At 39.4% G+C, this 12,256-nt stretch overlaps 1 protein-coding gene across 1 annotated transcript; it reads right to left on the minus strand.

The window, feature by feature from the left end:
* Positions 1 to 2,161: 2,161 nt before the first annotated feature.
* On the minus strand, positions 2,162 to 11,912 carry si:dkey-29d8.3 (uncharacterized protein LOC556220 homolog). Its single transcript, XM_037788361.1, has 7 exons — positions 11,660 to 11,912; positions 5,270 to 5,414; positions 5,054 to 5,149; positions 4,337 to 4,481; positions 3,950 to 4,095; positions 3,035 to 3,174; positions 2,162 to 2,917 (listed from the first exon to the last, which is right to left on the minus strand). Exons 1-7 carry the CDS (start codon positions 11,757 to 11,759, stop codon positions 2,769 to 2,771), a joined length of 921 nt encoding a protein of 306 aa, XP_037644289.1. The 5' UTR covers positions 11,760 to 11,912; the 3' UTR covers positions 2,162 to 2,768.
* Positions 11,913 to 12,256: the final 344 nt, after the last annotated feature.

Genomic DNA, 12,256 nt, shown 5'->3' on the forward strand with positions numbered 1-12,256 from the left:
GTGGAGGAGTTAAAGGAGCGAGGGCTGGGAGGAGGAGGAGGAGTTAAAGGAAACACTACTGCTCCTGCTCTATGGGCCCGATGGATGAGGAAGATCGCCGGATGATCCGGGTACTTTATCACTCGGCAGTCGAGCCATTTAGGATTCATGCTCCACTGAGACACTCTCATAGGAATGAACGGGAGCCTCCGACGCTGTATCCAGTTCTCTTTATACATCCATGATTAAAACCAATACCAGCCATTTCTCATATTATAGAAGATACATATCACTATTCACATATTCACTTAAGTTTCCCAACTGACTACAAACAGATTACGTCTGGATTTTTGGTGTAAAGTCAGCACCTTCATATTTTATATAATGTTTGATGTAAAATAAAGAAACAGAACTGATTAACATGCATACTCTAGATTTTATATTCACTAATCATGTACATACAGGAAAATTCTAGTTCTATGTGTGACTCTGCTAGTTTTCACGTTACATGACTGAACATAGACACATAAAGTCGCCCGTGGAGCTTTTTCCTCTCAGAAATCCGTGTTGAAGCGGTCGTTCTCATCACTGTTCATGTTCTGTTGTTCCTGCTGGAGCTGCTTTCTACCAGCTGATGTCACCGTTTCCTCTGTTTTACCACAAAGGAGGTTTATCTGAATGGATGCAGTGAACACTGAACTGATGATGTGAATGCTTTCTTTCTGACTGACTTGGTGTTGTAAAGGTTAAGTGTCATCATTATGTAGTTAAACTTGATTTAAAATGATGGAAACTGGATTTCAAATTAAACTCAGCACACAAGTTGCACAAACGCCCACGTGGACTCAAGTATGAACTGATTAGAGTTTGGTGGTGGTGGTTGTGACCTCACAAACACATTTTTGGCCATAACTCAAGAATTTATATGCTAATTATGACAATTTCACACAGATGTTTATTATGATAAAATGATTAAGTGTTGACATTTTAGACAGACGTGGATGTAAACTGTAACTTGACTGGTTGGGGGAGACAGACAACTGGAATTCTAGTTTTTTTCTTTTCAAAGTGAAAACAAGTTTATTTATTTCATCAATTTTTAAGTATTTTGAATTAACTAATTTTAAAATAAATTAGATAACCTTTGCGATATTAACAAAGAAATGTAGCTAACATTAGTGTTAACGGTCACTTACGGACACTCATATGACACATTTTCAGGAAACTAGACAACATCAGATGTGAAAAAGAATGCTTTAACCCTCTGAGACCCACAATAGACCTGTTTTTGTCTTTTTTAGGGGTGTCCAGGGGGTCTTTAGGGGAGATAGCAGGTCAGCAGTTGATGTCACATAGAAGTGGTGTACATCATCTGAAAGATGGGAACCTGAAGATTAATTGTTGATGCAGCTCAGCACTATTTGACAAGTTGTTCTAAACATAAATCAGAAATAAACACAAATTAATTTATTATTTAAAATTAATTGTAAAAGTGTTTAAGGGTTTATAACATTCCCGTCATCTCCATGCTCTATTATGTCTCATAAGTTGTTGCAGCAATTTTTGGGTTGATTCCATTTGTTACACAGATTTGGTGCTAAATTTAACCATTTTTTTCCACTCAAGAATTGATTAAAATGATCAATAATCCCTGGCTGTAAAGTTTCATGAGGCTGTGATTATCCCAGAGGTCACCACAGGTCATTTTATAATGGTCTCACTACAATGAAATGTCTCCTATGGGGACCAACATCATCAGACATGAATACAGTTGGGCTCATTGGATCCACAAGAGTCTCAGCTTTACAGTGATATCCAATTTATGTAATTCAAGACTGTTTAGGGACTCCAGTATGCAGAAATATTCAAATACACCATTTTAGAATAGGCAAAAATAACACATTTATACTGCATGTGATTATCATAAAGTGGTCATGTCTGTAAAGGGGAGACTCGTGGGTACCCATAGAACCCGGTTTCATCCACATATCTTGAGGTCAGAGGTCAAGGGACCCCTTTGAAAATGGCCATGCCAGTTTTTCCTCGCTACAATTTAGCCTAACTTTGGAGCGTTATTTAGCCTCCCTTCCTGACATGTTAGTATGACATGGTTGGTACCGATGGATTCCTCAGGTTTTGTGAACCTGCTAGAGCCTCTGAAAGACAGTAAAGACAGTCGGAATCGCCAAAGCTCTTAAGTATTTTATTCAAATTATATTGTACAAAAGCCAACATATATTGACAGTATATAGTCTATTGTCACTGAACGGATTAAAAAAGCCATAAATGCAACAATAAAACCGCCTTAAAATAGCAATACAAAACATGCATGCATTGTATAAAAAGTGCTTAACATATAGACATGATTGATGGTTTAGTAGTGGTAAACAGTCGCAGGAGTTTGTTAGTATTTCAAAGAAAGTGCTGCATTGCCTTCATTACAGTTGGAGAGGAGAGGAGAAGAGAGGAGAGGAGAGGAAACAGGAGGAGAGGAGAGGAGAGGAGGGGAGAAGAGAGGAAACAGGAGGAGAGGAGAGGAGAGGAGAGGAGGGGAGAAGAGAGGAAACAGGAAGAGAGGAGAGGAGAGATTTTCCTGCCTTCCCATTACAGACTCTCACTTTCTTTCTTTTTCAGTCAGTCTACTGAAAGATATACAGTTCTTATCCATGTTGTCTTTGCAGGTCCATCACTAGTTAAACACCTGTAAACACGAGTGTAAAACCTCATGGAGCGTTGACAGGTTAAAGGCTGCAGTGGGACAGGAGGTACTGTACAAGTTCCCGTTGTTGTTAAGTAAAGATCATGAATTTTCTGCCATCGAGGGGTGAAACCATCAGCCGTGCTGAGCCTGGGGAGTTGAGAGGCCGCCTGTAGTGTCTCCAGATGACGGTACAGATGCGGGAAACCAGCAGGACGCACGCTAACACCAGCAGTACGACTGATTGGACACAAAAGAAGAAAGACAATCAACAGAAAAGCAGCCTCTTATTTATCTGCTATAAAGATGGGAGTAGGGCTGGAGCTACAGTTGTGGTCGTGGTTGTGTTAAACTCACTCATGAACACTGAATTCGGAGTGGGATCAGCGGGGTTGAAATGTTTGAGGACGTTTCCAACCAGAGCCACGATCACCACAGGGTACACCGTCAGGATGTACCGCACCCACCGGTCCAGCACCCAGTTCTCAAGGAGGAACCTGCACACACATGACAGAGCAGTCATCATCCAACTGTGAAAGGTTCTGCAGTGCACACGTTTGATCCCACGTGATGTTGCTGAAGACTTGAATGAGAAAATGAAAGGTTGATACCAGACGTCTCCCTTAGCAGCTGCTGTCTTTAGTAACATTTATCAAGTTTCATACCAAAGATTCAAAAAAGTCGTAATGTGATCATACCTTCAGCAGCTATTATACAAAGCATTAGTACTTCAATCCATTAAAGTTACTGTGAGGAACTTTTAACTGGTTATGAAACCGTCTCTATGTATTATATACATATACTATGTCTCTATTTCTATATAGTTATTCTTAAAATGAATGCGTGTCATCGGCGCCAGCGGGTCCAATGCCGATGAAATCATGCAGGTTCACCAGGAACTCCTTCAGCTGCAGACAGATCCAGATCCGGCTTCGCTGCTGCCTTCCCTAAGCCGTATTGCTGGGCCCACTGGAGGGAAGCGAGGCACGGGAGAACCAGAACCAGGACAGAGCGGGGGCAGACTGTCAGACCCCGCTGCAGTAAAATGAGAGGTTTTCTAAAGGGACCCTGGTGCTGAGAAACATCACCGGTTTTGTCCACAGGGACCGCCAAAATCAACACAAAATGAGAGTTCCTCATAGAAACATTGAGTGATGGATTCAAGATAACAGCATTGTCAGAACTAAAGCCAATTAATCTGGTCGTATCACATCTATCACTCTTTCTACTTTTATAATGACCATCACTTAACCCGGTCCAATCAAAGCTTACCATGCCACCACCTCTGCAAACAGGATGCACAGAGAAGCTGTTGCTGCCGTGCTCCTGTCCACACCCCACAGGTGGAGAACCAGAGAAAAGTTGATCAGAGAAGCGATGGAAGTCCATGTGGTGTAGAGAGCCAAACCATTCTGGACCTGAACATGTGAACATTTATCAGTCCAAAGATGACATCATTCACAGGAGACGGACAGGAAGATTTTTCTTGCCACTGTCGCATAACAATGCATGCTTGTTGGGTCTCTAAAGTATAGAGTCTAGACCTGCTCTATATGAAAAGGGTCTCGAGAGAACTTCTGTTATGATTTGACGCTATATAAAAATAAATTGAATTGAATTGAAAAATGTAATGAAGAGCAACGACACAGTGTGCCGTACCAGTATTCTGAGACAGGCCAGGTCTCTGCGATGGTATGTCTTTAACCAGAGGCCATAGTAATCTGTGGCAAAGCAACAGAAGAACAGAGCAGCGTAGTTGGAAATCGCTATCAGGATTAACACAACCAGAGCCGCCAGCATCAACCTGTAAGACAGAGAGAGAAAGAGAGAGAAAGAGAGAGAAAGAGAGAGAAAGAGAGAGGGGCAGCAGTCTCAGGGTCAGTTGTTTCATTATACGTGCACATTTCAGAGATAGCTTATCAGATGAATTCTACCCAGGTGCAATCAAACAAAGTCCACTGTGGAATAACGGATTCAACTTTCTTAAGAACTTTTTATAAGCTAATTGAGTAGATTATGAATTTATGACAGTGGTTTGTAGAAAATGTACAAAATCGTTTGGCATCAGTCGTAAATCTCATTTAAGAAGAATATAAAGTCCAATTTCATTATAAATATACACTTAAGTAATTTACTCCTTTCATACCTAAATGCTTGCGCTGACCTCAACCCCTACTCCTATCAATGGTAGTAGATCACTGCCTAAATACACACTCATGGTTCATCTCATCCTACTGTCCAACGTGCCCTCCCCTCACCCATAGTATCCTTAACTCAAGTCCACATCACACTCAGGCTCGTCTTTCGTTGCTGTTGTTGTTTTTGAAGTTTTTCGGTGCAAATAAATAAAGTAGTAAGTAGAAGTAGCAGACGTACTCTCTGTCCCACAGCAGCAACCATATCATGTTCATCACCATGTTGGCCAGCCAGCAAAAATAGAAGGTGTATGGCAGCAGACACTGAGCCCAGGATCTATTGACAGGAAGAGAGAGGTCAGTTTCATGTGCATGTTGCTCTGCTCTGACGATCCTATCAGACAGGTTCAATCTGCACCAGTGAATATCTAGTGGGACTGTTTTGATGTTAGCTTACCCTCTGAATACAAATGATGTGAGGTATATGACCATCAGGGTGAGCCAGGTATAGATGACCCCCCAGATGGAGAAGGTCCAGCCAGCTGGAGTGATGCCTGTCTCATAGCGGGCTGACACATTACCTGTGGAGGAATGGAAGGGACCTGGAAAACAAACAGAGACATTCAATCTTGAGGCCATCAACGAGCAGCAGGGATAAAAACACACGGATGGAGAATTTTTTTCTTTTTCTTTATAATTTATTGACTATTTGAAAATCATGGCCCATCCCTACAAATCAGCATATATATATATATATTAGGTCTGTCAAAGTTAACACAATAATAACGCGTTAATGCAAATTTGTTTTTTAACGCCACTAATCTCTTTAACACATTAACGTAACTTGTGATTTTTAGGTTGTAGCGGCTCAGTTTTAAAGCTAGAGTGAAGATACTGGTATCATATGAAAGTAGAAAACCTACAGAATCCATTGGTACCAACCATGTCACACTAGCTACAACGCTCCAAACTTACGCTGAATTTTGGCGAGGAAAAACTGGCATGACCATTTTCAAAGGGGTCCCTTGACCTCTGCCCTCAAGATATGTGAATGAAAATGGGTTCTATGGGTACCCACGAGCCTCCCCTTTACAGACATGCCTACTTTATGATAATCACATGCAGTTTAGGGCAAGTCATAGTCAAGTCAGCACACTGACACACTGACAGCTGTTGTTGCCTGTTGGGCTGCAGTTTGCCATGTTATGATTTGAGCATATTCTTTATGCTAAATGCAGTACCTGTGAGGGTTTCTGGACAATATTTGTCATTGTTTTGTGTTGTTAATTGACTTCCGATAATAAATATATACTTATGCTTAATAGGGGTGTAAGAAAATATAAAAAAAATTGAATATCGCGATATTATTTCTTATGATACTGTATCGATTCTCAAAAACACTGTATCGATATTTAATTAATAGTTTACATGAAAAGATGAACTCAGTCAATACTTTATTTCATTGGAAAAAAAAGAGATGTGCCCTCTCAAAGCAGTGCTATGTTGGATGTTACAGGGACTGTGATGAATAGATCCCACTCTTCTGATTGCATTAAAAAAGTAAACGTTTTTTTACTCATATCTTATGCATACGGCGGTGTGTTCTTTATACTATGACTTAAATATTTTCCTAAAACACTGTTTACCATTGACGGAACATTTTGGCAAATTTTTCTTGGGCGCTACCCACATAATCAGCTGTGCTGCTCATCCCACAAATGCATGATCCTTACAAGTTGGACATAATTGCGAAGGTAAATAAACAGGCTTTCCAACGATGTAAAATACAATGACCATTAGCATTGTAACAATAGAGAAATAATCAACCAAACACAAGTTTACGAACTTTGTTTTTCCAGTATATATATATATTTATTACACGGCTGTGTTGAATACCCGATTCTGATTGGTCAATCACGGCGTTCTGCGGTCTGTGATTTCTCTATAACAGACCGTTGCTATGCTACATTATCCCTTATATATTATATTATTTAATTTATCTATTTACATTTTTATTAACCATTTATATCTATACAAATATATAACAACTTTTTTCTTCTTTCCCCTGAATTGCATTCTTTGGTAATTGGTAACAGTTCTGGAGTCCCAGAGGAGCTAGGGAGGAATAAGGGGTGGTGTTTGGTATGTTTGTATGTGTGTGCTCATGTTTATATAAAGCAAAACTCCTTCAATAAAGTTATAAAAAAATAAATGCACCAATATATATGAAATGTCCCATCCATCTGAGAGTCCAGAATTGGATGTTGATGCCACTCCCTACCTCCCTACCAACCCATGGATGTCGTCATTTCTTTTTTTAAACTAATGATGGGAATTCCGTCTCTTTTTAGTGAGCCACATCATTTGGCTCTGCTCACCAAGAAGAGCCGGCTCTTTCGGCTCCCAAACGGCTCTTCGTTTTAATAGTTCTGCCTTTTATAATTCAGCCAAATTTAGCACTGTTTTGACCTATGATTAGTATGTGTACACATATATCACTTAAATTATTCAATATAATTATACTAAACCTTATAATTTCCAGAATGCCATAATTTTACATGCTGCTTCTCTCTTTCTCTCCTCCTCCCCCTCCTGCTCTGTACCTGCGTGCCACCCACCCCCGCCCGTCCCTGCTTGATGGTATGATCCTTGTCTGTCATCACCTGATTGGTCCCATGGACGTCAATAACACAGCATTCAATCACAGTCAGTGAATGTAGTGCGGGGCGCGAATCCTATCATTCTGCCTTGTATTAATCAATTTTTTTTTTTAAAAGCGGCTCTCGGATGGCAACCGGCTCCAATCGTTCACTTGAACGAGCCGGCTCTTTGAGCCGGCTCGTTCGTGACCGACACATCACTATTTTAAAACTACTCCCCCCTCCAAGAGCACCTGTGGGTGTCGGGACACCAGCAGCCTCCTGTTAACAGTTAGTCCATGGGGACCGTCTGTTCTAGAGAAACTAGTTCTAATAAAAACTATTTATGTTTACAGAGATGCTGCTGTTGAGTTTTTTTGTTGTTGCTTTGAGCACCGTTACCTTAATTACATCCAACTAAATTGTTGTTCTTGAAACAAATCGCCAGCTTTTTAGATTAAAAAGTGATTTTTCTGCCGTGTTTAGTTAGGAACCATGTTGTTTTGAACTAGTTAAGAACCATGTTGTTTTAAGCTAGTAGGAACCATGTTGTTTTGAACTAGTAGGAACCATGTTGTTTTGAACTAGTTAAGAACCATGTTGTTTTGAACTAGTAGGAACCATGTTGTTTTGAACTAGTTAAGAACCATGTTGTTTTAAGCTAGTAGGAACCATGTTGTTTTGAACTAGTAGGAACCATGTTGTTTTGAACTAATAGGAACCATGTTGTTTTGAACTAGTTAGGAACCATGTTGTTTTGAACTAGTAAAGACCATGTTGTTTTGAACTGGTAGGAACCATGTTGTTTTGAACTAGTTAGGAACCATGTTGTTTTGAACTAGTAGGAACCATGTTGTTTTGAACTAGTTAGGAACCATGTTGTTTGGAACTAGTAGGAACCATGTTGTTTGGAACTAGTAGGAACCATGTTGTTTTGAACTAGTAGGAACCATGTAGTAGGAACCATGTTGTTTTGAACTAGTTAGGAACCATGTTGTTTTGAACTAGTAGGAACCATGTTGTTTTGAACTAGTAGGAAACATGTTGTTTTGAACTAGTAGGAACCATATTGTTTTGAACTAGTTAGGAACCATGTTGTGTTGAGCTAGTAGGAACCATGTTGTTTTAAACTAGTTAGGAACCATGTTGTTTTGAACTAGTAGGAACCATGTAGTAGGAACCATGTTGTTTTGAACTAGTTAGGAACCATGTTGTGTTGAACTAGTAGGAGCCATGTAGTAGGAACCATGTTGTTTTGAACTAGTTAGGAACCATGTTGTTTTGAACTAGCTAAGAACCATGTTGTTTTGAACTAGTAGGAACCATGTTGTAGGAACCATGTTGTTTTGAACTAATTAGGAACCATGTTGTTTTGAACTAATTAGGAACCATGTTGTTTTGAACTAGTTAGGAACCATGTTGTTTTGAACTAGTAGGAACCATGTTGTTTTGAACTAGTAGGAACCATGTTGTTTTGAACTAGTAGGAACCATGTTGTTTTGAACTAGTTAGGAACCATGTTGTTTTGAACTAGTAAAGACCATGTTGTTTTGAACTGGTAGGAACCGTGTTGTTTTGAACTAGTTAGGAACCATGTTGTTTTGAACTAGTAGGAACCATGTTGTTTTGAACTAGTAGGAACCATGTTGTGTTGAACTAGTAGGAACCTTGATGTTTTGAACTAGTTAGGAATCATGTTGTTTTGAACTAGTTAGGAACCATGTTGTTTGGAACTAGTAGGAACCATGTTGTTTTGAACTAGTAGGAACCATGTAGTAGGAACCATGTTGTTTTGAACTAGTTAGGAACCATGTTGTTTTGAACTAGTAGGAACCATGTTGTTTTGAACTAGTAGGAAACATGTTGTTTTGAACTAGTAGGAACCATATTGTTTTGAACTAGTTAGGAACCATGTTGTGTTGAACTAGTAGGAACCATGTTGTTTTAAACTAGTTAGGAACCATGTTGTTTTGAACTAGTAGGAACCATGTAGTAGGAACCATGTTGTTTTGAACTAGTTAGGAACCATGTTGTGTTGAACTAGTAGGAGCCATGTAGTAGGAACCATGTTGTTTTGAACTAGTTAGGAACCATGTTGTTTTGAACTAGCTAAGAACCATGTTGTTTTGAACTAGTAGGAACCATGTTGTAGGAACCATGTTGTTTTGAACTAATTAGGAACCATGTTGTTTTGAACTAATTAGGAACCATGTTGTTTTGAACTAGTTAGGAACCATGTTGTTTTGAACTAGTAGGAACCATGTTGTTTTGAACTAGTAGGAACCATGTTGTTTTGAACTAGTTAGGAACCATGTTGTTTTGAACTAGTAAAGACCATGTTGTTTTGAACTGGTAGGAACCGTGTTGTTTTGAACTAGTTAGGAACCATGTTGTTTTGAACTAGTAGGAACCATGTTGTTTTGAACTAGTAAGGAACCATGTTGTTTTGAACTGGTAGGAACCATGTTGTTTTGAACTAGTAAGGAACCATGTTGTGTTGAACTAGTAGGAACCTTGATGTTTTGAACTAGTTAGGAATCATGTTGTTTTGAACTAGTTAGGAACCATGTTGTTTGGAACTAGTAGGAACCATGTTGTTTGGAACTAGTAGGAACCATGTAGTAGGAACCATGTTGTTTTGAATTAGTTAGGAACCATGTTGTTATGAACTAGTTAGGAACCATGTTGTTTTGAACTAGTAGGAACCATGTTGTTTTGAACTAGTTAGGAACCATGTTGTGTTGAACTAGTAGGAACCATGTTGTAGGAACCATGTTGTTTTGAACTAATTAGGAACCATGTTGTTTTGAACTAATTAGGAACCATGTTGTTTTGAACTAGTTAGGAACCATGTTGTTTTGAACTAGTAGGAACCATGTTGTTTTGAACTAGTAGGAACCATGTTGTTTTGAACTAGTTAGGAACCATGTTGTTTTGAACTAGTAAAGACCATGTTGTTTTGAACTGGTAGGAACCGTGTTGTTTTGAACTAGTTAGGAACCATGTTGTTTTGAACTAGTAGGAACCATGTTGTTTTGAACTAGTAAGGAACCATGTTGTTTTGAACTAGTAGGAACCATGTTGTTTTGAACTAGTAAGGAACCATGTTGTGTTGAACTAGTAGGAACCTTGATGTTTTGAACTAGTTAGGAATCATGTTGTTTTGAACTAGTTAGGAACCATGTTGTTTGGAACTAGTAGGAACCATGTTGTTTTGAACTAGTAGGAACCATGTAGTAGGAACCATGTTGTTTTGAACTAGTTAGGAACCATGTTGTTATTAACTAGTTAGGAACCATGTTGTTTTGAACTAGTAGGAACCATGTTGTTTTGAACTAGTTAGGAACCATGTTGTGTTAAACTAGTTAGGAACCATGTTGTTTTGAACTAGTAGGAACCATGTAGTAGGAACCATGTTGTTTTGAACTAGTTAGGAACCATGTTGTGTTGAACTAGTAGGAGCCATGTAGTAGGAACCATGTTGTTTTGAACTAGTTAGGAACCATGTTGTTTTGAACTAGCTAGGAACCATGTTGTTTTGAACTAGTAGGAACCATGTTGTAGGAACCATGTTGTTTTGAACTAGTAGGAACCATGTTGTTTATAACTAATTAGGAACCATGTTGTTTTGAACTAGTTAGGAACCATGTTGTTTTGAACTAGTTAGGAACCATATGTTGTTTTGAACTAGTAGGAACCATGTTGTTTTGAACTAGTAGGAACCATGTTGTGTTGAACTAGTAGGAACCATGTTGTTTTGAACTAGTTAGGAACCATGTTGTTTTGAACTAGTTAGTTACCATGCTATTTTGAACTAGTAGGAACCATATAGTAGGAACCATATGTTGTTTTGAACTAGTAGGAAACATGTTGTTTTGAAATAGTTAAGAACCATGTTGTTTTGAACTAGTAGGAACCATGTAGGAGGAACCATGTTGTTTTGAACTAGTAGGAACCATGTTGTTTTGTGTAACAGAATGAGTCGCCAGCAGTACTGGGAGTCTCCCCTCCCTCCCAGTAAAAAAGTTTCGTAACCAGTGAAAACGCAGTTGAATAACTCCAGAGAGTGAAAACACGTCGTGGTGTAATAAATGAAGCCAAACTGAACTAAACGTGTTTAACAGTGTTAATGTAACGTGACGTGGAGGAGCCAGTGTCGCGAGGACTTCTCTACATTCCAGTGTCTGGTTAGTGTTGCGTTCACTTACCTCTGCCCGTTCCGGCCAAAGCGTTAACTATTAAAACGGCAATAAAAACCACCGTACACAAGATAATAACTACAATTCGGGCCAGGCTAATGTCCTTCATGTTAGCTGGTTTGCTCCTTCGTGTATGTGTGTTCCCGTATCTCTATGTCTCTCTCTGTGTGTGTGTGTTGGTCTGTTGCTGGTTTGCCGTCAGTGACCGTCAGGTCTGGGCGGAGAGAGAAACACCACCGCACGTTGACTCACTGTTGCCTTCACATGCTCCATGTAAACGCCCACTGCCTCGGAGCAAACGCTTGTAAAACACAAACTATAATATATATAAGTGCTCAGTCTTCACTCTGGAAGTCAGCCTCTCATATGACTATATACCCAATTTTGATACGGCAACAATGTAGCCTACTTATTGGACCTAAAGGCAGTAAAGGTGCTTTTATTCACTGTCATAATGAGGTTTGAGGAGTTCTGATGTGGTTCAGTTGTGTGACGCATTTTGATGCGTAATGGCGTCCTCTACAGGAGAATAGTGGAACTACAGACGCCACTCCTTTTTGGTTTCATTTCCAGAAGAATCTCTCAAAACATTTCGAAAAAGATATC

This window comes from Sebastes umbrosus, chromosome 12 (genome assembly GCF_015220745.1).
Source record: "Sebastes umbrosus isolate fSebUmb1 chromosome 12, fSebUmb1.pri, whole genome shotgun sequence".
Taxonomy (NCBI): Eukaryota; Metazoa; Chordata; class Actinopteri; order Perciformes; family Sebastidae; genus Sebastes; species Sebastes umbrosus.

What these genes read in the sequence shown, in the direction of transcription:
- si:dkey-29d8.3 (XM_037788361.1), bottom strand. Translation starts at nt 11,759, where the DNA reads ATGAAGGACATTAGCCTGGCCCGAATTGTAGTTATTATCTTGTGTACG. An exon ending in TGGCCTGTCTCAGAATACTG is followed by an intron (nt 4,096 to 4,336) that starts GTACGGCACACT and finishes TCACATGTTCAG; the next exon opens with GTCCAGAATGGTTTGGCTCT. An exon ending in TCCGAATTCAGTGTTCATGA is followed by an intron (nt 2,918 to 3,034) that starts GTGAGTTTAACA and finishes GTGTCCAATCAG; the next exon opens with TCGTACTGCTGGTGTTAGCG.